The sequence below is a fragment of the Numida meleagris genome, chromosome 4 (assembly GCF_002078875.1).
Source record: "Numida meleagris isolate 19003 breed g44 Domestic line chromosome 4, NumMel1.0, whole genome shotgun sequence".
Classification (NCBI taxonomy): Eukaryota; Metazoa; Chordata; class Aves; order Galliformes; family Numididae; genus Numida; species Numida meleagris.
The window spans coordinates 92,784,570-92,807,755 of NC_034412.1; the positions used below are offsets into that span (position 1 = coordinate 92,784,570).

The following is a 23,186-nucleotide window of genomic DNA, read 5'->3' on the forward strand; positions in this document are numbered from 1 at the left end:
GCCTAATTATGTTTGCTTGATGTTTTTGTTATTTCTTAACTATTTCTTAACTATTAACTTACAACTTAACTATCTCAGCAGGGGGAAGCAGGTCTTCATGAGCTCCAACTGGCAAGCATCAACAGCACCAAGGTAAATACCATTAGTTAATCCCAGAAAAAGTGTAGAGAAGTGACTTTTTTTCCAACAGTGAAATTATCAGCATAGAGAGGAAGGCCATATCCTTGCAGTGACTTTGATTTCCTGCCTTCAGCAAAGCCTTTCGCTCCCTTCCAATGTCCCCTTCCCCTCCCCGATTTTCTGCTTCCTGCAGGTTCCCTTCAGCCCGAGCAGGTTGAAGATTTCAGCAGGGCATGAAATCATTACTCAAGAAAAGCCAGTCCTCAAGCACTGTCCAGCGGCAGCCTAAGGACAGGAGCCTGGTTCTGCTTTGCTGCACAGTCCTTGCTTTTGCTCTTCAGCCAAACCTGTATGAGCCCTGGGAGAAGAGTTAAAACAATGAAGCAGCTGTGACATCTAGTGGCACTTGTGGCTATTTCAACTCAGACAAAAATACCCACTCTAAATATGACGATATGGATATTTGACGGTGAAGCCTTCATGCCCAGCCTGCAATTTTCCTCTACGATGGAGCTACGGGAAAAGTAAAAATCATCATTTTAGTCAGTGGAGGTGTAGGGTTGTTCAGCCATCCATTGCTTTTCCGGCACAACTAATTCAGAAAGGTTTCCCAGAAGACGAAAGTAGAAGAAAATGCTTTAAAGGAGAGATTTGAATGCCATTCTGTGGGTTTTCACCAGTGCCAAAACTACTGTAGGGATGAATAGGAAAAAAACAATGGGGATGGGCTGATGGTTGGACTAGATGATCTTAGTGGCCTTTTCCAACCTTAATGATTCTATGATTCTATGAAGTTTATTAAACAACATCAGGTATGTAAGAATAGGAACATTCAGTGAAAGCTGTGATATAAAACAGGAACAAAACAGAAATCTCAGAGAGGCCACAAGGTCTGAAGTGCTGCAGCAGGAGACATTTCAGTGCTGGTGCTCCACATTTAACCCTAAGTGTGCAAAATGAGGCTCAGACTCTCTGCATTTAGTTCAGACACATTTTGTAGATGCTTGCTTTCAAGAACTGATTCTGAAGCAAAGACTTTCAGAGGAACATTAACTTGGTCCCATGGAGCTCTCTCTGCGTGCTGCTGAGCCAGGAAGAAGAAAAAACACAGAGAAGAAAAAACCACAAAGAAAAATCTTCACTTTAAAGGAGGCAGGACACTTTCTATTTATGTTGTCAGCTATTTGTTGGAAGCACAAAACCCCCTTCCATTTGCACAAAATATTTTTCCTTTGGGCGAAAGGCTAATTCTCCCACTGGATAAATCATAGAATCACAGAATGGCTTGGGTTGGAACGGACCTTAAAGCCCATCCACTTCCAACTCCTTTCCATGGGTTGGTTGCCCCCCATTAGATCACTCTGCCCGGGACCCCATCCAACCTGGCCTTGAGCACCTCCAGGGATGGGGCACCCACAACCTTTTTGGGCCTATAGACAGTTGCTATAGCAGTACCTGCAGACATTGCAGGAACTGCTGTTCTGTTGCCGCTGATGGCACCAACAAGGTCTCTAAGGGCACAAGAGCTGGGACAGCACGTATGTACTCACCTGGCCTATAGGACCTGAATTTCCTCCCAAGCTGCACGCCATTTGGACAGCAAAGGCTCTTGTCCAGTGCCTAAATATAGGTGCTGAGTGCTGCCTGGGATGCCCTATGGTACCTGAGGCACCTGCAGAAGCCTGGCTGATTGGGACTTAAGGGAAAACCAGGCCTTCCTGGAGGGGCAGGGAGGAGCTGGATGGGCTGCTGTGGGGTGTCTCAAGCTGCACTAGATGCCAGTCCACAAGCAACAATCCCATACAACAGGTCTGCAGGAAATCCAGAAGAAGAGATATGTGGATTCATGCATGGAAATGTGTGTATGGGAAATGGAATGCTGTGTGTGCTAGCAGAGAGTTACCTGTGGGAATGGAGAAGGTGAGCCTGGCAGGCACTTTCTGTACCCATCTCAGGTTCATGGGAAAGAGAGACATGGGCGTTTGATGCAGGTGACAATTCTATCCTGATGTTTCTGTGTGCTAGTACTTGGAGCACAGTCTGTGTATATGCTGTGGAAGTACTCATAGAATCATAGAATGGTTTGGGCTGGAAGGGACCTTTATGATCATGTAGTGCCAACCCCCTTGCTATAGGCAGGGGCACCTCCCTCTAGACCAGGTTGCTCAAAGTCCCATCCAGCCTGGCCTTGAATGCTTCCAGGGAGGAGACGGACATTCATAGCCTCACTGGGCAACCTGTTCCAATGTCTCACCACCCTCACAGTAAAGAATTTCTTCCTGATATCTAGTCTAAATCTACCCTCTTCCAGTTTGAGATACCAGACATAGGCTCTGGAGCGCGAACAGGACACCCTGGAAAATGCAGGGTTTTCCAGCAGAGTGAGAAAAGCCTGTTCTTGGTGCTAGTAAATCCAGATGTTTAAGGGTGATTTATTTGCACTTCACATTTTGGCAGATGATGGAAGCAAAGCATTAGCATTGCCTTTTCTTATACAGAAGAAGCCAAGGCTGGGAGGTATTGACTAATTTCTGTGATGGCCCCAGGGAAGTGTGCAGAGCCCAAGCACCAAAGTCCCACAACTGTCCAACCAAGATGTAAGCAAAGGAAAGAAAAACATTTTACCAGTAGTTTTAAGGGAGTATCAAAAGAAGTCACATTTTGTGCTTGCAGCGAATCTTTTTCATCTAAAGATCTAGGAAAGGGAAAATGTGAGCAGGCAGTGTGGTTTTATCTTATGCTACTGCTGGAGTTCCTAGATAGGTAAACATTAACGCGATACTCTACTCCTTTGGGTTGTTTTTTTTTTCTATCTGAAGGTCGAGCCCTCCTCAGACAGATACGAGGCAGAAAGTCCTGTGTTTAACATCATGAAGATCTGCTTTCAAACAAGATCAAAGCTCAACTCTAAGTGAGAGAGCAAAAAGATGTTTTCACTGGGATTCAGCTTGTTGCTGCGTGTGCGATTTCCCTAAGGTTCAGCTCTAAGATCTGTGTTGCTCTTAAAACGAGGTTGTGCGCTTAAAAATGTATTAGGGAAAGACCCACCCCTTTTTGCAATGGCTGAAAAGCATTGTTCAGAGATTAAATCCCACAGCTTTTTTTTTTCAACCCTTTGGCTGCCCCACACTGAGCCAGAGCTCAGTCTGTCCTGAGCGGTGCAGGGGAGCCCCTGTCAGTGCCACCTGAGTGCTGCTCATTGCTCTATTGTTTCTCCCTGGGTTGAATGGTTTCTTTCGAAGTAGTTGATTAAATCATCTAAATTAATGTTGGTGGAACAGAGTGTTCTCTGCTAGGAACAAAGCCGCTGCCTTAAACCAATCAAAACCGGGCTTATTTCTTCTTATGTCCAAGTGAGCAGAGCTGGTTTCTGTACCCTGAAACTTTTAGGGGGATAATGACTTGCGTCAACATGAGGGAACTGTGATTGTTCTGTTTGGAGAAATGGGGGCTCATGGGAGACCCTATGGCTCTCTACAGCTGCCTGGAAGGAGATTGTAGTGAGCTGGGGATCCCAAGTAACAGTGATAGGGCTACAGTAATGGCCTTAAGTTGTGTTGGAGGAGGTTGAGGTTGGATATTATGAAAAATTTATCAGAAAGTGTGGTAGGGCATTGGAACAGGCTGCCCAGGGAGGTGGTGGGGTCACGGTCCCTGGAGGTGATTTGGGAACTCTGAAGATGTGGGACGTGAGTTAGTGGGCATGCTGGGGACGGGCTGGGGTTGGACTTAATGATCTTAGAGGAGCTCTCAGGGCTGCCTTCGCGGGCCCGGCGGCGGGCGGGCAGCCACAGCGCAGCCCCCAGCTAAGCGAGGCGCCGCGGACTACAGCCCCCACAATCCCCCGCGATCACTCCCGCCCCTCAGCTCCCCTCTGATTGGCTGATCCCGCGCGGAGGGCCTTCCCCTTGAGCCAATCGCCGCGCGGGGCTGCCCGGCGCCGCGCCGGGGTGGGCAGTACTCAGGCGCCGTGCAGGGCCGCCGGGCCGGTGTCATTGGAGGGGACGATGTCTCACTGCAGCGCCGCGGCCGCTCGCCTCCTGGGCCGCTTCCTCCGCCGTGAGTACCGGCCCACGCCCCTCGACGGCGCTCCGGGGCCTTCCCCGCTGCTTGGCAACCGGCTCCCCCCGCGGCCGCCGCTCCGGAGTAGGCCGCGGGGCCTGCGCTAAGGGGGAACCCGGCCGCCTCCTTCTCCTCCTCCTCCTCCTCCTCCCGCCGCCGGGGCCGGGCCTGCGGCGGGGCAAGGTCACCCGGGGAGGGGAGAGAGGGACTGGGCGGCGGGCATCGCTCTGAGAGGCGGTGAGGAGAAGCCGCGCCCCGGGGAGCTGGAGTTCCTCGGGATGGAGGAGGGGGAGCCCGGCGCTGGGCTCTGGGGCAGCTTCATCTGTGGTGTGGCGGTGGTGCGGAGGAGCCGAAGTCGCGCTCTTTCGGGCAGCATGGAGAGCTGGAGTCGGAGTGATACAGTTTCCCTTTCGGAAGGGACCGACACGGATCATGGAGCCCAACTCCTGGTTCCGGACAAGGCCACCCAAAGCTCAAACCCTGTGTCTAATTGGAGTGTCCAAGCGCTCCTTGAGTTCCACCAGAGTAGTTTTAAAAGGGAGGGAAAGTTTTCACTGTGAGAGATGCTGTATGGGGAGCTGGGAAGGTTGTTCTCTCCGTGACATCCCCAGAAATAATCAGAACTTCTGGAGGCCTAAGGAAGCTGGTGGAGTAACTACTTTGGGCTGCATCAAAACAAAAGGTAGCAGCAGGTGAGGGAGGGGATTGTCCCCCTCTGTTCTGCCCTTTTGAGTCCCTATCTGGAGTACTGTGTCCAGGCCTGGGGCCCCCAGCACAAGAGGGATGTGGAGCTGTTGGAGTGGGTCCCAAGGAGGGCACAAGGGTGGTCAGGGGGCTGGGGCACATCTCCTGTGAGGACAAGCTGAGGGAGCTGGGCTTATGTAGCTTGGAGAAGAGAAGGCTCTGGGGAGACCTTATTGCGGCCTTCTGGTGCTTGAAGGGAGCAGATAAACAGGAGGAGGACTGACTTTTCACAAAGGACAAGGGGGAATGGCTTTAAACAGTAAGAGGTGAGATTTTAGGGATAAATTTTTTACACAGAGGGCAGTGAGGCCCTGGCACTGCTGCCCCGAGAAGCTGTGGGTGCCCCATCCCTGGAGGTGCTCAAGTCTGGGCTGGATGGGGCCCGGGGCAGGCTGAGCTGGTGAGGGGCAACTCTGCCCATGGCAATGGGCTGGATGAACTTTAAGGTCCCTTCCAACCCAAACCATATGGTGTTCTATGAGTTGGAGCTGCTCGCTTTGAGCAGTGCTTTGGGTTGGAGTCCTCTTTAAGCCCCTAAGTTATGTGATTACGATATAACTGCATGCAGTTGGTTCCTGTTGTCAAGAGTAAGAACCTTATGCATTAACTGGGGAAACCACAAGCAACCTGAGGCTAAGTCTTCAGCTGGAAAGCCTTTGTATGCATGGCTTTGAAGTTCATAATAAATATATTAGAAAAAGAAAACCAACAACTTTATTTTTCTTTCTTTGTGCTTTTTTTACGCAGTTAATGCTGCATCCTCTACTGAAATCAGTATGGGTATGTCGAAGCACAAGAGGTGTTTCTCGGAGTCTTACACTGAGGAATTGGTGTGTTAACTTTGCATCTTGCAGCCAGCAACAAATGGGCAAAATTAAGCTGAACTGATTTCGCTGGAACTCCACATAAGCAAAGCTTTATGCTTCAAATGTTAACTCGTAGGTCAGGGACTTGTAATGTGATTCTGCAGTGCTTTAGGCTTTGGTGCTGTGGCACACCTAGTGTGCCCCAAGTATCCCTTCCTGCCTCGTGTCCCCCCCCATAAGCAACAGTGGAAAGCTGTGCTGCCTCAGTACAGGGTCACTGTCTGTCAGCTGAGCTCTTTGAACTCACTCCTGTGAGTCCAGTGAGCATTGGTTCAGATGGAGGGTGGGCGTGTAGCATCTCGGCTGTCGGTTAATTTATACTCCAGCAAAGCTAATTTTTTACAGATTTTCACATGTTTAAAACCCCACTTCATTCCCTTTACAAACAGCAGTAAAACAGATTGAGGGAAGAGTGCTTAAGGTGCTTTTTGGGTATAAGGGGAGGGGTAGACTGAGTGATTCAAGAGGCGTTCTGTTCATGACAGTTTATAGGCTCTTTTAAAGAAGCTCCTGAAAGATGAAATATTCCTTCATTTGAGGCGTTTTTCTGGTTCACTCCTCTTAGTAAAATGTTAAAAGTCTGCTGAAACCTTCAATTTGGGATGTTACGTTCTGGGTGGGATCGAAGGCTTTGGGAAGCTCTTAGATCAAATAATGAAAGTAAATTATGGGCATAGCTCTGGCAAAGAATTGCCGTGGAAATAATGATGCAGACTGAAGAATTTGGTGTTTTAGTGTGAGCAGGGCTGGGGGGAGGAGAGCTCCCAGCCCTTCAGCTGCATGCATCTGCAGTGAAGGATATGGAGGAATAAGTTTGTTGTGCTGGAAGAACGGTGCCTGTTTTCCTCTTGCTGTTTCAACTTCTTAAATTTGGGAGGAAACTTCTCTTTCAAATGCTGTTGTGACTCCATGGCCCAGTCAGTAATGTCCATTGCAACGACTGGGGGTTTTTGATTAGGGAACAGAGGCGTGTTGAAGGAAGTGAAAGTGTTCTAAACGTTGCTTGCCCATTAGTCTTACTTTTCTGTGTAATGCGGTGTGTGTAATGTAGTCATCACATCTGTCCTTTTATGATCTGGTTTAATTATTTCCTAAGCTCCTACGCTGTGTTCATAGATGAGGTTTTCCATAATTAACAGGAGTTTGGTAAGGGAAGAGTGAGGGAAAAGCAGCTGGGGAGCAGTAGCTAGAAATCCTGCCCTGACCATATAATCCTCTTTCAGACAAGGAGTAAGGTATTCTGAGCAATCCCTCAGTAGCACGAAACCTCCTCGGTCAATAAGGATCATCTTGTGCTAGTGCAGTCGATATCTTGAAGGCTGAACTCTGCTGGCAGGTTTGGGAGAAGGTGGATGATTGTTCAAAGTACGCGTGTGTGAATATGGCCTAATAATGATGACCTAAACCTCAGGAAGGACTGGGATGAGAAATTGTGTCAAATCTCAAACTCCTAGCTTGGAAATTTCGCTGCAGCACTTTGGTCTTCGCTCGGCTTGTTTTTTTTTTTTTTTTTTTTTTTTCCCCTGTGTATATTCTGTGTTGTCAGAAGCTATCCAGAGCTGCTGCTGTTCTGTCCTCTTCCAGCCAACGTTTGTAGGCAGAGGAAGGAGATGGGGAAAAAACTTCCAGTGTTTCCACTGGTGCTCTTTGTACTTGATTCCTTTCTCTGACTTTTCCCTGAAGTCCATTTTTCCCATTTGTACTGGAGCCCATCTATTTTCTAAGGCTTTCTTCTTTCCTTACGTAGGAAATAGAAAGGCAGAGGGGCATCATCCTTCATCTCCAAGCTCCCAGGCCATTTCAAGAAGCGACAGTGGGAGAATGTCATTTACTACTTGTCATTCTCCTGGTAATGGAGCTGCCTGCTCAGTTCCTTCTGGAAAGCAGTCTCTGCTGCTTTCCCTTGCTTTCCTGTTGTGCTATTCTGTGAGCACCTTCAGATGCTTCCTCAACTTCCAAACTTTTTTTGGTCCAGGATGAATGTGGGCAAGAGGGAAGCACTCTGATTTGGATTCCTGTCTATAGCTTTAGGGAATCGTGTGAGAAGCACTGAAAGTAACAAGTTTCCAACTCTGCAAAGTTTGAGTTAGGAAGAGATTGAGCCCTGCTATCTGTGCTGCTGGGATAAACTGTGCAAAGGTAACTCAGGCTATATTGCTTTAAATCAGATTTTTTTCCCTTATCTACAAATGCAAACTATCCAAATCATAAAACGATGTGGCAGAAGCAAAAGGGCTTACCTGAGGAAGATTACCTAGCACCATATTCTGCTTTTCTGGACGTGCATTACAGGCCTTCGTTGAACACAGTGATATTAGTGTTAGACCTCTGATTTGACAACATACAGCATTTCCACTGTGCTTTTGACTGGATCTGGGTTTGCTAAGACTTGTCCTTGTGCTCTGTGGCTTTACACAAAGCCTGCACTGTTGCAGCTTGGCCTGTAAGTTAGGGCTGTGCGTTAACGTAGTGTCAGCAGTGTGGCTGGCTTTTACTGGCTTGTTGCTGAAGCTTTGCAAGCAGAAGAGTAAATGATTTCTTGTCCTTCCTTCCTGAGGGCACATGGCTTACACTGAGGAACCCTCATTTATTCTATCAGAAGCAATTGCTTGAAGAGCAGTTGGAAGCTGTGAAACAGGACGAGCTGGTGAATGAAAGTCCTAGCTGGAAATCGAGACTTGGGTTCTATTTCTGACTCTTACCTGCTGTGAACTTGGGCTCGCCGTTTCCATCTCCACCTGTTTCCTTCTCATCTCGTGTCTGTCTTAGCTGCCTGAATCGCCAGCTGTTTGCACCCAGGACTTGCAGCCTGTGCCACGTACAGCAGAGCTTCATCTCAAGCCATACCTGTGCTGTTCCCGCTGTGCTGGAGGCCAGGGAGAAACTTCTCGACTTCAGACAAGGCCACAGAGGGAAACAGAGAGCTGTATTGTGCCACGTATAAAGAATAATAAAAATCTCTCATCCTAATCCAGACCAGAAAGCACAAAGTGATTGGTTTTTTTCTTCATTTCTTTCAAAATGTATTGCACCATGGAGACATGCCCATGCCAAGCTTCCTCTATCAGAAGTCAGCAAACTGCTCACACCTATAGCCAGGCTTTTCTAAGCCAGCTGTATTTTCTCTAAACCAAAGTTATTCAGTCATGTATGAGGTACTTTCAAGGGCAAATCCATAAAAAGTTTGGGAATTTAAGCTGTTTTTCAGTTATCGGTGCAGAAGAATAAATCTTTTCCAGGCTATCAAAGTACAAAAAAGAAAAGACCTGAAAGCTTCTTCTCCTTGAAAAATATATCCATGTATGTGTCTGAAAGCTGAGAATCAGTCAGCTGAAGCTTTTGAAAACATTTTTCTGAAAGGTTATAAATATCTGAAAATAGATATGGGATGGACAGCTGAACTGGGGCTGTAGAAATGCTTTTATGGTATGGAGGAAGAAGGAGCCGTGTGTCAGTCTGGTTGCTTTTTTTTTTTCTCCTCCAAAAGTTGGGTCCTGCTAACAGTCATCCCATTCTTGAGTCAACAGTGGATACTGAAGGATACTTGTTCTGTGTAGTAGCTTTTGCTTCCTTTCTAGAAACTTGGGGTTTTAGTTCTCCTTTCTCACTTTGCAGAAATTCATAGGGGACAGAGACGTGTTCGTTTGCAAATGAAAGCAGTAGGTCATGTTTGCATCTGTTGTTTGTCCTGACTGGGGTTCTGGTGTGAAGTGGGGCTATGTGAAATGCATGGTCTGACCCTCAGCAAACTGAGTAATCACAGTGGCAGAATAAATGACAGATATTAAACATCTTAGAAAAACAACTCACGAACACTGAAGAACTTTCAGAGTTGCTTTTAAAAACGTGACCAATTGGATCCATTCATCTACACATGAAAACATAAGTATATATATGTACTTATTTGATAGGACGTTTTTTAACGTGGAGCATAACAGGGCAGTGGATTAATGGTTTGCTTTCTCTTTTCTGCCTTTCTCTAGTGCACCAGAATGGAGTACGACACTGCTCCTACTCAGCATCAAGGAAAAATCTGTATATTAACAAAACCACAAAGGTTATCTGTCAGGGTTTTACAGGCAAGCAGGTACGTATGTGAACTATTTCTTCTCTCACCCATCTGGTGCAGAAAGTTATTTGGCCATAAAATGTAGTAATGCATAAAAGAGATGATAGTTTTTTCTTTGCTGATTGGAAGCAGGCCTTTGTGGTCGAGGACATCCCTTTGGCTGTGTAGTTTCCCACTCCCCTATCCAAATAGCTTTTTTTCTTAATGTCAATAAACTATAGATTTATTTTTTCAGTGTGCAAACTTAAAACTTGTTTTCGAGCCAACTGTGTTCTGATTCTTGATTTTATTTTTATTTTCGTAGTTGGCTTTGCTCTTAAGCCTTAAGCTCTGTACAGCTGAAAGGGCTTCTTTGTAAAGGGAGACTTGCTTCCTTCACAAGCTTTAAAAGCTACTAAAACCTTTCAGTTCTTAAAGTGCATCTTTCACAAATGCCTGTGAACATTGATGCCTGTGGAAAAAAATTGTTTTAATTTCAGGATGTTTAATAATTTTCTCACATCCACTCTTCTACACGTTTGCAAGGGGAGAAGACTACTTTTACTAAATCTGTCATCTAGTCATGGATGAGAATGGTAATTTCTTCTGTTTCGTTATTGTATTTGTCATCTGCCATAACTGGTGTGGAAAACAAAATGTGGCTGCTATGTCTACAGGTGTATTGGCAGTGCAGAACAAACTGTTCTTTAGTGTGCAGCCACTGTGCTTCAATTTAAAACCAAAAAGCTGAACGTATTCTGAATTGATTTAAAACAAGTTGATGCGCTCTTCGAAATAGCTGATTGTTTATTTGGAGTGAAATCACCTCTTCTCATTGTAAATTTAAGCGTAATAAATTGTCTTCAGAATTGTAGTTGTCAGCTTTTTTCACATTTTATTTGTTATTGTATGCGTTTTAACTTTCTTCTTCTTCTTTCTTAGGGCACCTTTCACAGTCAACAGGCGTTGGACTATGGCACCAATCTAGTTGGAGGAGTTTCTCCAGGGAAAGGTGGAAAAACACATCTGGGTCTGCCTGTGTTCAATTCTGTGAAGGAGGTAATTTGTAGCAGTGACTGAAGGAGCGGACAGTTCAGTCCAAGAACTGATGTTGCTGAATGCTTCCATCCCTCATAGTGAAGAGACAAATTTGAACCTTGGATGTCACAATGCAAGCAATGAAATAGAAGCCTTGTAAGAGAGGCTTTCAGTGTGGTCAAGCGTGAGGTTTGCCTTCCGCTGTGATCTTCACACTCAGCAATGCAAATGACTTCTCTTCACAGTAGGCTTATATTTTATGCCTGTAGCTAGTTTCTCATTGATTCTGCTTTGTATGATGAAATTGTGGCAAAGTGTTATCTAAGGGCGTTTTTAGGGGAGCCCCTTTTCAGATAGTGCTTAGGTTTCACTTGCACCGTGTACATCCATCTTCAGTGAATTTAACACTTGCATGATTATGGTAAACTGGTGTATATCTATTTACTTCATTTGTGCTTGCAGTGGACATACTTTAAGTGACTAGTAATCAGATGCTCTCTTTGGGCCCATTAAATGCTTGACACCTTTTTAATTATTGTCCTTGTAGGCCAAAGAACAGACTGGTGCTTCTGCCACGGTGATATATGTACCTCCTCCATTTGCTGCTGCTGCGATCAATGAAGCAATCGATGCGGAAATGCCCTTAGTTGTTTGCATTACTGAAGGGATTCCCCAGCAGGACATGGTTCGGGTTAAACACAGACTGATTCGGCAGAATAAGACTCGACTCGTGGGCCCGAACTGCCCTGGTGTCATCAATGTAAGTAACTTCTGCATTTGCTCCGAGGCTGAACCATTCTTAGTGATGGTATGAATGGTTGATCTGTCTTCTCCCATTCTTTCTTTAGCCTGGAGAGTGTAAAATTGGTATCATGCCCGGTCACATTCACAAGAAGGGAAGAATTGGTGAGTTTTTGAATATTTGTGCGTCGTCTAAAAGTAAAGTTTGGGACTCTAGTATTCTCATCCACAAGGCTAATCTCATCCTGCCCAGAAGGCACTTAACACGCTGTATAACACTTTGTCTGTCCTTTAGTTTGTAAGTGAGCTTCCCCATTAGGAATCCTGAAGGCCAAAGTCTTTCAGCATACTCTGTTCGTCACGAAGTGCTGACAGAGGCAAAACAATTGGGAAAGATTCCTTAGGTAATGTGATGGACTCGGTTTCCTTAACACCATAATTTGAGCGTACTTCCAAAAAGAAGAGATTACAAAGAACTTTCTAACGTGAGAATTCAGGCAGTTTTAGCAGGGTGAGTGGAATTGACAAGCACACACGCTTCTCAGACAGGGGAGCTGAGATCAGAGAGGCAGTGAATTGTTCATAATCACATGTTAGTTGCAAACCCTGTAGCATGCAAGTGTTGTGTCTTGATTTCTATTGGTTCCTTGTCCTAAACTGTGGAAGTGAGAATAGATTGTAACTCCTGCATTGCATTATTTTAAAAGTCCTCCAAACCATACATTGCTACTTTAATAAATAGATCTTCAGAAACATTGTAAGCAGCATACACTGCCATTATCTGCCAGTGGGATAGCTCATTTCACTTGAACACAGCACCCTTAATGTGTTTGTTGTGGGGAAAGCTGGTCAGTGTACTTGAACTAAGTATACTCAGGGTAGTTGTTCTAACATGAAGAACTCTCTCTTCTGTTTGACCAATTCTGACTTTGGAATAAGCTGTATCTAGTGAATACTGGAATGGAGGAAGCATTAGCACGTATGTCAAACCTGAAATTGAAAAATCAGAGCACTGCAGTTATTCCCATTCTGGATAACATCAAGCCTTTGCTCTATGACTGTAACTGTTACAGTTTACATTGTCACTCGAGCTTTCTTCTGAATCCAAGTTCTGTTAAGATCTTGAGCATCTGCTGGAACTGTCTTAGAGTCACAGGACCATTTAATTTGAATGAATGAATCTTTTGCACATCAAATGCAAAAGGATGTTTGAAATCCTGATGTCCTGCTACTGCTAGAAACATTTTCGATAGTGATCCAAGAGCCAGGGAATGAAGATGTGAACTTTGCCATCCTCCCAACTTCTAACACTGACCTCTGGTGGAATGCTCCCCAGCTTTCTCTTGCTGTGAGGCATCCAAGAATCGTTTGATAATCTTGGGATGTGAGCTATAAAAATAGTCACAGTCTTTGCTGATAGACATCTGCACTCTTCTGTGCTATAAACTAGATAAAACTGAAGGTTAGTCTAATGGTGCGTTTTTCCCTCTGTTTATGGAATGCACTAATTACATTGCTTGTTAAATGGGTTGAAGTAGATGGAAGAAAATGTCTGTTTTTCCTGAAAAACTTCCTTCTTATAGTGTTAACAAAAATCTTGACTTTAAAAAATTAACAGAAACCATGCAGGTATTTTGTCCCCAGCCTACGACTCAGTGCATAACTTTGGCTGTAGAAAATGTAGTTAGGTCTGGCTGGGGTTCTGTTCTCTTGTAATACAGTAATATAAGTGTTAAATATGTATTGTAGAGCAACTACGTTGCAGCAATGAGTGTCTTAGTAATGTTAACTCTTTTATGTGGTGTCTTTGGGTTCTGGAGGAACCTAATTGAGTTGCAATCCTGTTTTGAGTTCAAGGCGTAAGCTACTTTTATACAGGACAAGGTAATTAGTCTATTTTGTTTCCAACATTCTCTCCTGATAAAGTGGTAGTGTGAAGAATGCAATCTCAGCCAATATAACTGCTTTGCTGGGCAGCTTTAATCTCTTTACAATTAAGTGTGAAAAATGCCAACCAAGACGTAGCACAAATGTAATCTTATGTAGCTTTCATGTTTTGGCAATGATAACTGGAAAACCTGACATCTTATGTTCAGTTCATTAAGATGATGCTGACGAATATAAGAACAGCTACCTGTAGTCACGCACTTAGTGTCATGTTTTTCTCCCTTTGTTCCCAAAGGTATTGTGTCAAGATCTGGAACCCTGACCTATGAAGCTGTTCATCAGACAACGCAGGTTGGATTGGGGCAGTCTTTCTGTGTTGGTAGGTTTCCTCAGAAGCAGCCTGTTGCAGCCTGTTAGACTCATTTGCTTTTTCTTCACAGGAACACATCCGAAGTAATTTCTTTCTGCAAGCCTAGAAATGGCCAAGTGCCTTATCATTATGCTGAGAAACAAGATCCCTATCTGTTGTGAAGAATATAACCCTTTCCTGTTACCATTTCCATGTCAAATTAGTAAAAGCCTAGAAAACATCTTTGAGCAGAGAGCTGCCAACAAACATGGCATCAGTTTTGAAACAAATTGTTCTGGGAAGTTTAGTATTAATGTGAAGGGATAGAGCATTCCTAGGCATTTAATTGGGTATTCTGAGCAAGTTGGCTCATTCACACTTTTTTACAGTAAAATTCTGTTGCTGGAGTCTTAACTCTGCTGTATCTTGTATGGATTCTCTGTGTAAGACGTGTTGCTTGGCTTCTGGTTTGGAAGGTGATTATTCACAGATGTTTAACTTCTAGATTTTGTGTTCAAGAAACGTTTAGATGTTGTGTTGAGAGACATGGTTTAGTGGGGTTATTGGTGGTAGGTGGATGGTTGGGCTGGATGATCTTGTGGGTCTTTTCCAACCTTGCTAATTCTATGATTCTATGAGATATCATGCTATTTGTGAAGTAGTGGAGGAGAAATTTAGAGCAGATTCTTTGGCACTCCAAGAGCTGTCTGCCTTTTGAGCCTTTGGGTTATTCCCAAAGTTTCAACCTTCATGTTGAAATTTACTTTGAAACTGTTAATGTAAATGCAATGTCGTTATCCTGAGTTATTTTTTAATGCAGTTTTACATTTTTTTCCAGGGATTGGAGGCGATCCCTTCAATGGAACTAATTTTATTGACTGTCTTGATGTCTTCCTGAAGGATCCTCATACTGAGGGGATCATATTGATTGGGGAAATTGGAGGAAATGCTGAAGAAGATGCAGCAGCTTTCTTGAAGGAAAATAATTCCGTAAGTTTTGAAGAGCTTGCTTCTAAATGTGTTGCTGGCTAGCCATTTTCTGCTGCATCAAGAAAGCTTAGTTAGATTTCTCACCTCTACTGACAAAAGAACAGAAGATACAAGCTATCATACTTTGATATAAGACAAATTTAACATGATTGAAGCTCCCAATTTCAGTTTAACTGCAGAGCAGCGTCAGCTTTAAATGTTTTAATTCTGTAATGATATTTGTAGGGAACATATTACTTTTTTTGTGAGGTATTTTGTAAAGTGCTGCTTCTGGGTTATGCTGCCTATCAGAAGGTAAAGTACTCCACACTCCTCAGACTAATGGTTCCGTGTTGTCTGAGGTTTCTAGCTCTTTGATAGATCAACTAGCCAGGCAAAGATGTGTTATTTTAAATCTGCTAGCTAGAATTGCTTTTCATTCGCCCTCCACCACATAACTCAGTGTCTTTTCTTTATTGACAGGGTTCAAATGCCAAGCCAGTCGTGTCATTCATTGCTGGTCTGACTGCTCCTCCGGGCAGACGGATGGGTCATGCTGGAGCAATCATTGCTGGTGGAAAGGGTGGGGCTAAAGAGAAGATTGCTGCTCTTCAGAGCGCTGGTGTTGTCGTCAGCATGTCCCCTGCTCAGCTGGGTAGCACCATCTACAAGGTTTGTGATTTGGAAGCTGGTAGACATACACACTCATACAGAGCAGGAGTCTGCTTTTGAGGGAATAGGAGTTGGCAGTGCATATCTTACCCAGGTACTCTGTTGCTCTAAGCTTGGTTAAGCATAGCAAGTCTATTGAATGAACAAGCTATAGCTATTACTTAAATGATATGCAGAAGTAGTTATACGTAACATTGCCTTTATAGGAAAGTGAACAGCAAAATACAGAAATGATTACATTTAGCTGTTGAGTGCAACAGCTTGTTGAATTGCATTTTCTGGGTTCTATCCGAGGAAGCAAAGAACCCAAATGAATTTAAAATAATAAAATGCTCTTTGAAAGTGCAGTCGATATGGCGTATGGAAATGTCTCTTAAGTACTAATTCAGAATTATAGCTGAATGCATACAGCAGAAAAGCTTCTGTGTGAGATGGAGTTACTTGCATTTTTCTTAATTCATCTTCAAAGCGAGGCATTGTTTCATTGCTAGAGGAGATGCATAGTTCACCTGCCTGAGTGTTTGTTTTTTTTCCTGTGATGACTGTATAATAGCACCTTCACAGGCTGCTGTGGGAGTCTTCCCTTCTTCAGTTCTCTTTTTTTCTGTTCTAAAATGAAAATTTTTACTTCATTGCATCCCTGGCTTGAATCCTTTACTGCAAGGATGCTACTGGAGCTCTTATGGAGAATTAGTGTTTTTCAAGCCAATTTATGCTATGCCTGGGAGCAAGTGGTTCCTTGGTATCACTGCAATCTAGCGCTGTTGCTTTTCATAGCCAGTGAGTTAATGTGAGGTGAGAGAATATTTGCACGTATCTAGTATTTTTTAATTTTGTTTTTAATTCCTAAAATTAGATTTGTTGAGATAAATACAAAGTCATTTAAAATACAATCCTAATAAAAGCCTTTTTGTTTTCTTCCATCTGTAATGTCTGTTTGCTATCTGCAGGAGTTTGAGAAAAGGAAATTGCTGTAAGAGAAGATACTTTGGAATACTGTCTCCAAAACATCAGTGCAGCACCTGGCCTCTGCTTATCTTCTGTTTGCTAATCTTCAGTTGCCCAAATGACTGACGCTGGTCATGGAATTTGACTTGGAAGCCATAAACCTTTTGGCTAAACCTGTTTTGATGTCTCCTCGTTTCAGACGTGATCACTGCACTGTAAATCACAGCAAATTAATAAATCTACTACTAAACCTGATTCATCGTTTTGAATTCCTGAAGCAGAACCGTTTCTTCAGCCATCATAAAGAAACTAATCAGCCTTGAATCTTTTATAACTTAAGCACTGCCCATTTTAAGGTAAAGTCGCTTATAGAGATGCTTTTAAAGGTCAAGGCACTGACTTTTTATGCACATAAGTTTGCTTTATTTTCAAAAATTGTACTTGTTTGTTGCTGACAAGTATGTTTGAACAATAGGCCAAAGTTTCCGTCCACTAAAGCAAAGCTGCTGGATCTGAAGGGGTTGCTTGTTGATCCACGTAGCTGGCTAGGACTCAAGTCCAGACTTCCTTTTCCAGGCTGAGCCATGCACAGTGTAGTCCTGTACTGACAAATAACTCTGTTGTGTGGAGAGGTGGAATTGTTATTCAGAAAAATGAGTCCAATTTCCCATGCAAATATATATTCAAAATTGTAACTGTGAAAATGATTTGTTCTATGGCTGACATTACCTTACCTTCCTCTTTAACCTGAGCTAGGATTGCATTGTTTGTGTGTTCTGAAATCCCAGTGACACTGGGATGTAATGGACAAGATTGAGTAATCTCTGGAAAAGAATGTAGTAAATTATCTTGCTTGTTAACCACTCCAAGCACTGTAATGGAAAGCCCTTTTTTTTTTACTTTGGAAATAGCCCAAACACAGTGCCTATAACTTAGTGTTATACGTTTTATCAGGATGGGCTAAACCCAAGATTGCTTTCTTTATATATAGGACTGAAAATCTCTGTAACCTGGCACTTGTTTAAAGCTAACCTTGTGTTCCATAAAGGTGCTGTTACAAAAGCTTGTGTTGTCCTTTGTTTAAAACTGTGAGCTTTCCTCCTCAAGCGCCTGTGCAATTTTGCTTCCTAATGCAAACAGTGACCATATATCTCAAAGCTGACATTTACAGGTCTGAGAGCTAAGCCCTGAAGACGTGTAAAAGGACAGATGATGTACCTGCTGTTTCGGATGTGTATTTAGTACGCTTCACATACGGTCAGATGATGGAGTCCATAGGATGCAGAAGTTAGATGCTGTAAAGCATTGGCATGATTTGCTAAAATGGACCTGACATCGCGTTCACTAGACAGCTGGGAGCGACACTGAGCAGTAAATCATTTGATAAAACCCATGAAAACAGGTAGGAATTGAATACTAGATCTGCTCTTGTTTTCAAGTAGCGCCTGATTTGGTCTGTAGCAAAAAAAGACAAATCAGTGCCCTTTAGCTCAAGAAATATCAATGCCAAAATGTCTCAATCCGTATAAGAGTGCAGTTCTTCACCAGGGAATGTCAGGATATTGCAGCCTGTCTTCCTGTGATCCTGCATCCAAGTTAACTCACTGTAATGGTGGGCTTCTCCACAACAGCTTTTGGGATGGGGAACACTTTGGATGAACCACCTGAACTTCATCACTGCCACCAGTGTTACAGTGAATGACCTTCCAGGATGACTGAAGTGTAGTAAGTTTCCTGCTAGGGATTGCTCAGTGGAAGCCATTTTAGAGGCACCAGCAATTTTATAAGTTAGCCATAAACTCCAGTGACTATTTTACCCTGAGGAGGTGTTCCTCGTATGTTGGTATTTGAGGAAGGATTTAGAAGTGTGACCCTGATTCTGATGCTCACAGCAGACATTCAGGGCTGCACCTTAGCAGCTGCCTGGTTCTGTGCAAGCCTGGGGAAGCCAGCCTGGAGCAGAGGATCATCTGAAGATGGAGAAGAAAGCTGACTGTTCTAGAAAGGCTTAATCTTTTCCATTTTCTCTTGCTGCCTAAAAATGCGCACTTGTAAAAGGCTGTTGATATTTGTCATTGATGATGACAATGTCTCTTTGAAAAACAGATTCACTTCCCTTTAATACCATACGTGCTTGCGAATAAATATTTCAAGTCATCTGAACTGGAAAATTGTTTTGGTTTCTTTTTTTTTTTTTAAAGGAAAAAGTTAAGGAAGTGTTGAGCCTTAACCTCTTGCTACTTTACAGCTCAATAAATGGGTTTGTGTGCAAGAGAAGTATGTCTGATGTTGCTGTTCAAATTCTCATTAGGTTTTAAGAAATAATCCTCCCTTCCCCACCCCTTGTCCTCCTTCATCTAGACTGTCCATAACTATATATATACTATTTTTTTTGAGATTAATTAAGAGTTTTGCCACGCCTAATAAATCCTATGCCTCTTGTGTTTTTAGGACGTGTCAGTGACTGATCTTTCAATATTTCATGTAATATTTTTGAAGAAGACAGTGTTACTCTGTATCCTTTATACTTAAAAAGATGCTTGCTCGATTCTAGCAAATGGTTATTTATTACTCAATTTATTGAAACTCACTAATAAAAGGAAACATTAATGCCAGTTCCTTTGGTTAAATAAGGTCTTTGTGCTTGGGAGCCGCAGAAGGGAGGGAGAGGCTCCTGGAAGATGGAGACTGAGGAGTCAAGATGTACTTCACACCGTATGGGATTATTGAGAGAACAGTGGTGATTTTCTCAGCAGCTGTCGTGGTAGTTTCTGAGGTTTGCCCCTGTTCTTTACCCCTTCCTTTGGGTTTATGTTTTACCCTCTCAGATTCCTGCTTGCTCTGGCACAGTGCTAGTTAAAATCGGATGGGTGCTGTGTTGAGATGGTGTAGGCGATTCTCGTTGAATCGGAGATGCAACTTAATTCTTTGTGGATCGAATAGCAGATTTAAAGCCTTAAGGTGAGGAGGGAGCGCTCACTAATGGGCCTCAGCAGTGATGAGTGGGTTAGAGGTTGCACTGTGGCAGAAGGCCACTAATTAGGTGGTCTGAAAGTGGCTAAAAAATGTCCTTCAGCCCGGGGCAGTGACTGACCCTGACTCTGGTCCCCGCAGGGCTGGTGGCTGGGTGCCCTGATGGGCATATCAAAATAGGCTGGGAAACCTTGGGATCTGAGCACTAAGGCACATCGCTGTGGTTTTGAGAATGACCACAGGGGCTGGCTTCTGATTCCCAACTAATAAGCTCTTAGCTGTACTGAAACTGTGGAATGAAGCATTACCTGCCACCTCTCACTCGTCAAGGTTAGATTAAGGCTTTTCTGAAGAGGGACTCTGTGCGAGTCAGATCATGCGGGCAGGAACCTGCTGGTGTTTTCTTGAGGCAGTGATGGGGAGCCCTGTGCTGCTGCGGCCACCTGGCTGCAGGCTGTGCCTCTTGGGGCAGGGCTGAGGGCTGCAGGTGCTGAGCACCACGGCTGTATGGTGATGGGGAGGTTTTTAGAACCGTGGAATCACAGAATCATTAAGGTCGGAAAAAGCCTCCAAGATCTCCAAGTCCAACTCCAGGCTGTCCCCACCATGCCACCGACCGTGTCCCTCAGTGCCACATCTCCCCTGTTCTTGGGCACCTCCAGAGATGGGGACTCCTCCACCCCTCTGGGCAGCCTGTGCCAATGCATTACTGCTTTTTCAGGGGAGAAATTATTCCTCATATCCAATCTGACCCCCCACCCCGGCACAACTTAAAGCCGATACCTCCCATCCCACCATCTGTGAGAAGAGGAAGACCTCCATGTCTCTTCAGGGAGCTGTAGGGAGTGATGATCAGCGCATCTGATAGGTACCAGTTTTAGAGGGAGATTATTCCTATCTATCCCCCTTCCTCCTCTCTGCGAGAGCGTGGTTTAGCATTGAAGTGACACAAAGTGTAAAATGCTTGAAATGTTGTCTGGCTCAGAAATACCAAAACACTTCCCTTTTTCGGAAGGGAATTGGCAACTTCTTCCATTTGAATCTGACATGGAAACAGAATATTTCCCTGTAAGTGGGCATTTGAAAGTTTGCTGCAGTGAAAAAAGCCTCAGGATACTTCCTCAGAAGTGCGCTGTGATGTTTCTGCTTGTTCATCTTCTTGTGGCCCTGGTGTCGTGTGCTTTCTGACCCAGGATGCTGAGCACAGAGCTCACCACTGAACTCAGGCCCGGCCAGCCCGCTGCCACTCGTAGCATCCCAAAATGATGATTAAAAACCGCCCGCTTTCTGCAGGAGCGATGTGATCTCAAAAAGGAAGAAATAAATCAGCCTGTTTACCCAAACTACGCATTCAGAACTGGAAGGAAAAAAATGCTTTCCCGGCCCATCGTCGCTAAACCGCAGGCGGCAGTGTTTGTGCTGGGAGTAGCTGCAGTAGCCTATAATGATGTCTGTGCTGTGCAGATACATAATGAAGGGTCTCTTAAAATCTGTTTTGTTGCCGTAAAAGACAGCACAGCGAATTTATGGTGTCTAGCGCATCTGTAACGCTATGAGATAGCTGCTTTAAAAAAAAACACCAAAGACCCACAACAACCCACAAACCTGTTCCCATCCGTTTTGCTCTCTAGGTGGCAGGTTCTGACACTGAAACAGTTCTGAGTTCCCTCTCTTAACTCAGGGACTGAAACTGTGCCGGAGAAATAGAAGATGAAAGCAAGAACAACACTACTTTATTCTTTCTGGATGTTACATTGATTTGTGATCATATCCCTTTACCCGAGTTGGGAAGAGGTGGTAGAGAGCCCAGCTGGTTTTTCTCCCTGTGCTCTCAGCATGCCAGCAACGCTGCCATTTCTTGTTGTTTTTCAGTCTGGTATGAGAAATGCTGTCTGAACTGTGCGGCTTTGGCAGTCAGATGGGACCTGCCTTAGAGAAATACTGATCTTCATTCTGATGTGGACAAGAAATGTCTCAGGCTGTTTTCTTCAAGAGCTTACCTGTTCTATTTGTTGTTGTTGTTGCTTTTATTCTGTTCCCCAAGGCTGGAGGGCTGACGAGGGGGAGCTTAGGTAGGACTGTTAGGGAGGAGAGAAATGAATTGCCACGAATGAGAGATTTTATATGTGTATTGTTTTTCATTCACAACAACAAAAGCAGAAGAAGAAACCCAACCAGAGCATAATAAACTAAGCTATGAAATAGTCACCCTCTGCTGACTCTCTAGAGGACAGCAGAAGGAGATGGCACTCCTTGGAAGAAAAGCATCTTCCATGGAGCCACATACAGCAGGCTGTGCACGCTGAAGGGAGCCAGCAATGAGCAGTGCCATTGGGAACTGGAGTAGTCCTGCTTTTCTGTGATATGTGGGATGAGATTGGTTTGGCTTAGGGTCTTTAGCCTCAACCATTGTGTGGAGAAGGTTGACTGTGCAGAAAGGCAGGAAGGGTTCTTGTAGCCTTGGAGCTGTGGAAATAGTTACTGTGTATGTAGTGACAGATGTATGCATGCCTCTGCGTGTAGAAATGTCCCTGAGGGATTCGCAGCCTGAAGGGCTGTGTCTTGCCCAAGGTCATCCTCTCCTTTCTTGCTCTGCCTTCAGGCTGCAAGTCTTGCTGCTAACTAGCAATAGCTTCCAGGAGAAGAATCAGTGGGTGAGGGAAGCTTCTTAGCAATCGTTTGACTGGATAGACCTTGTTTATCTTTCAGTAAGAAACTGTTAGGTGAGCTCGAGTCAGACACTGACCTTTGCCTCCCACAGCATGGATGATTTGGGAATAAATCATAGAATCATAGATTCTTTAGAGTTGGAAGGGACCTTTAAAGGCCATCTAGTCCAACTCTCCTGCAGTGAACAGGGATGTGCACAGCTGGATCAGGTTGCCCAGATCCTGGTCCAGCCTCACCTTGAAAGTCTCCAGGGATGGGGCATCAACCACATCTCTGGGCAACCTGCTCCAGTGCCTCACTACCCTCACTGTAAAAGACTTTTTAGTTACATCCAACCTAAATCTCCCCTCTTTAAGCTTGAAACCATTTCTCCTTGTCCTATCACCACAGACCCTGCTAAAGAGTCTGTCCCCTCCTTTCCTGTAGCCCCTAATTAGATACTGACAGGCCGCTCTCAGGTCACCTTGCAGCCTTCTCTTCTCCAGTCTGAACAGCCCCAGCTCTCTCAGCCTGTCCTTGTAGGAGAGGTGTTCCATCCCTTGGATCATTTTGTGGTCCTCCTCTGGACACACTCTAACAGGTCCATGTCTCTCCTGTACTGAGGACTCCGCACCTGGATGCAGTACTCCAGGTGAGTAGCTCCAGCCAACTGGAGCTTCATACATGCCAGTCTAGACTCTGGTTCCAGCCCTGTTCTAAAACACTGAAGGATTTTGGGTCAAGATCCATATCCATCTCCCAGGGTCTTCAGACATGGCAGAATTGGGTGTTTGGAGTTAAGCATGTAAGAAATGAAGCAAGGGCAGCAAAACCGCTGGTGTAGTCAAGTAGACACATTTGATCGTTGATCTTCATTGACTAGATCTCTGGCCAAACTCTCATAAGAGAAACTTAGACACCCAAAGCATGCATGATCGCACCTACCTGGAGACAACTAGGTTGGCTCTGGAGCTGCACTCCACCTCCCCATCACCAGGGTTTACTCGAAGTCATGCTTCAAGTTTCTGCCAGGCCAGACCCCAAGGCAGCTCTCCCACAGCCCAGGCTCACATTTCAAATGTCACTTGAGCTTCCCTCCTGATTTCCATGTCATACAGTT

General features: G+C 44.5%; 1 protein-coding gene across 1 annotated transcript; it reads left to right on the top strand.

The window, feature by feature from the left end:
- Nucleotides 4,023-18,615, top strand: SUCLG1 (succinate-CoA ligase alpha subunit). Its single transcript, XM_021394135.1, has 9 exons — nt 4,023-4,179; nt 9,776-9,879; nt 10,783-10,899; nt 11,426-11,638; nt 11,727-11,784; nt 13,802-13,885; nt 14,694-14,845; nt 15,308-15,496; nt 16,447-18,615. Exons 1-9 carry the CDS (start codon nt 4,128-4,130, stop codon nt 16,471-16,473), a joined length of 996 nt encoding a protein of 331 aa, XP_021249810.1. The 5' UTR covers nt 4,023-4,127; the 3' UTR covers nt 16,474-18,615.

Coding starts and splice junctions, on each gene's coding strand:
- SUCLG1 (XM_021394135.1), top strand. CDS start 4,128: ATGTCTCACTGCAGCGCCGCGGCCGCTCGCCTCCTGGGCCGCTTCCTC. Junction 9,880..10,782: donor AGGGTTTTACAGGCAAGCAG/GTACGTATGTGA, acceptor CTTCTTTCTTAG/GGCACCTTTCACAGTCAACA. Junction 11,639..11,726: donor ACTGCCCTGGTGTCATCAAT/GTAAGTAACTTC, acceptor TTCTTTCTTTAG/CCTGGAGAGTGTAAAATTGG.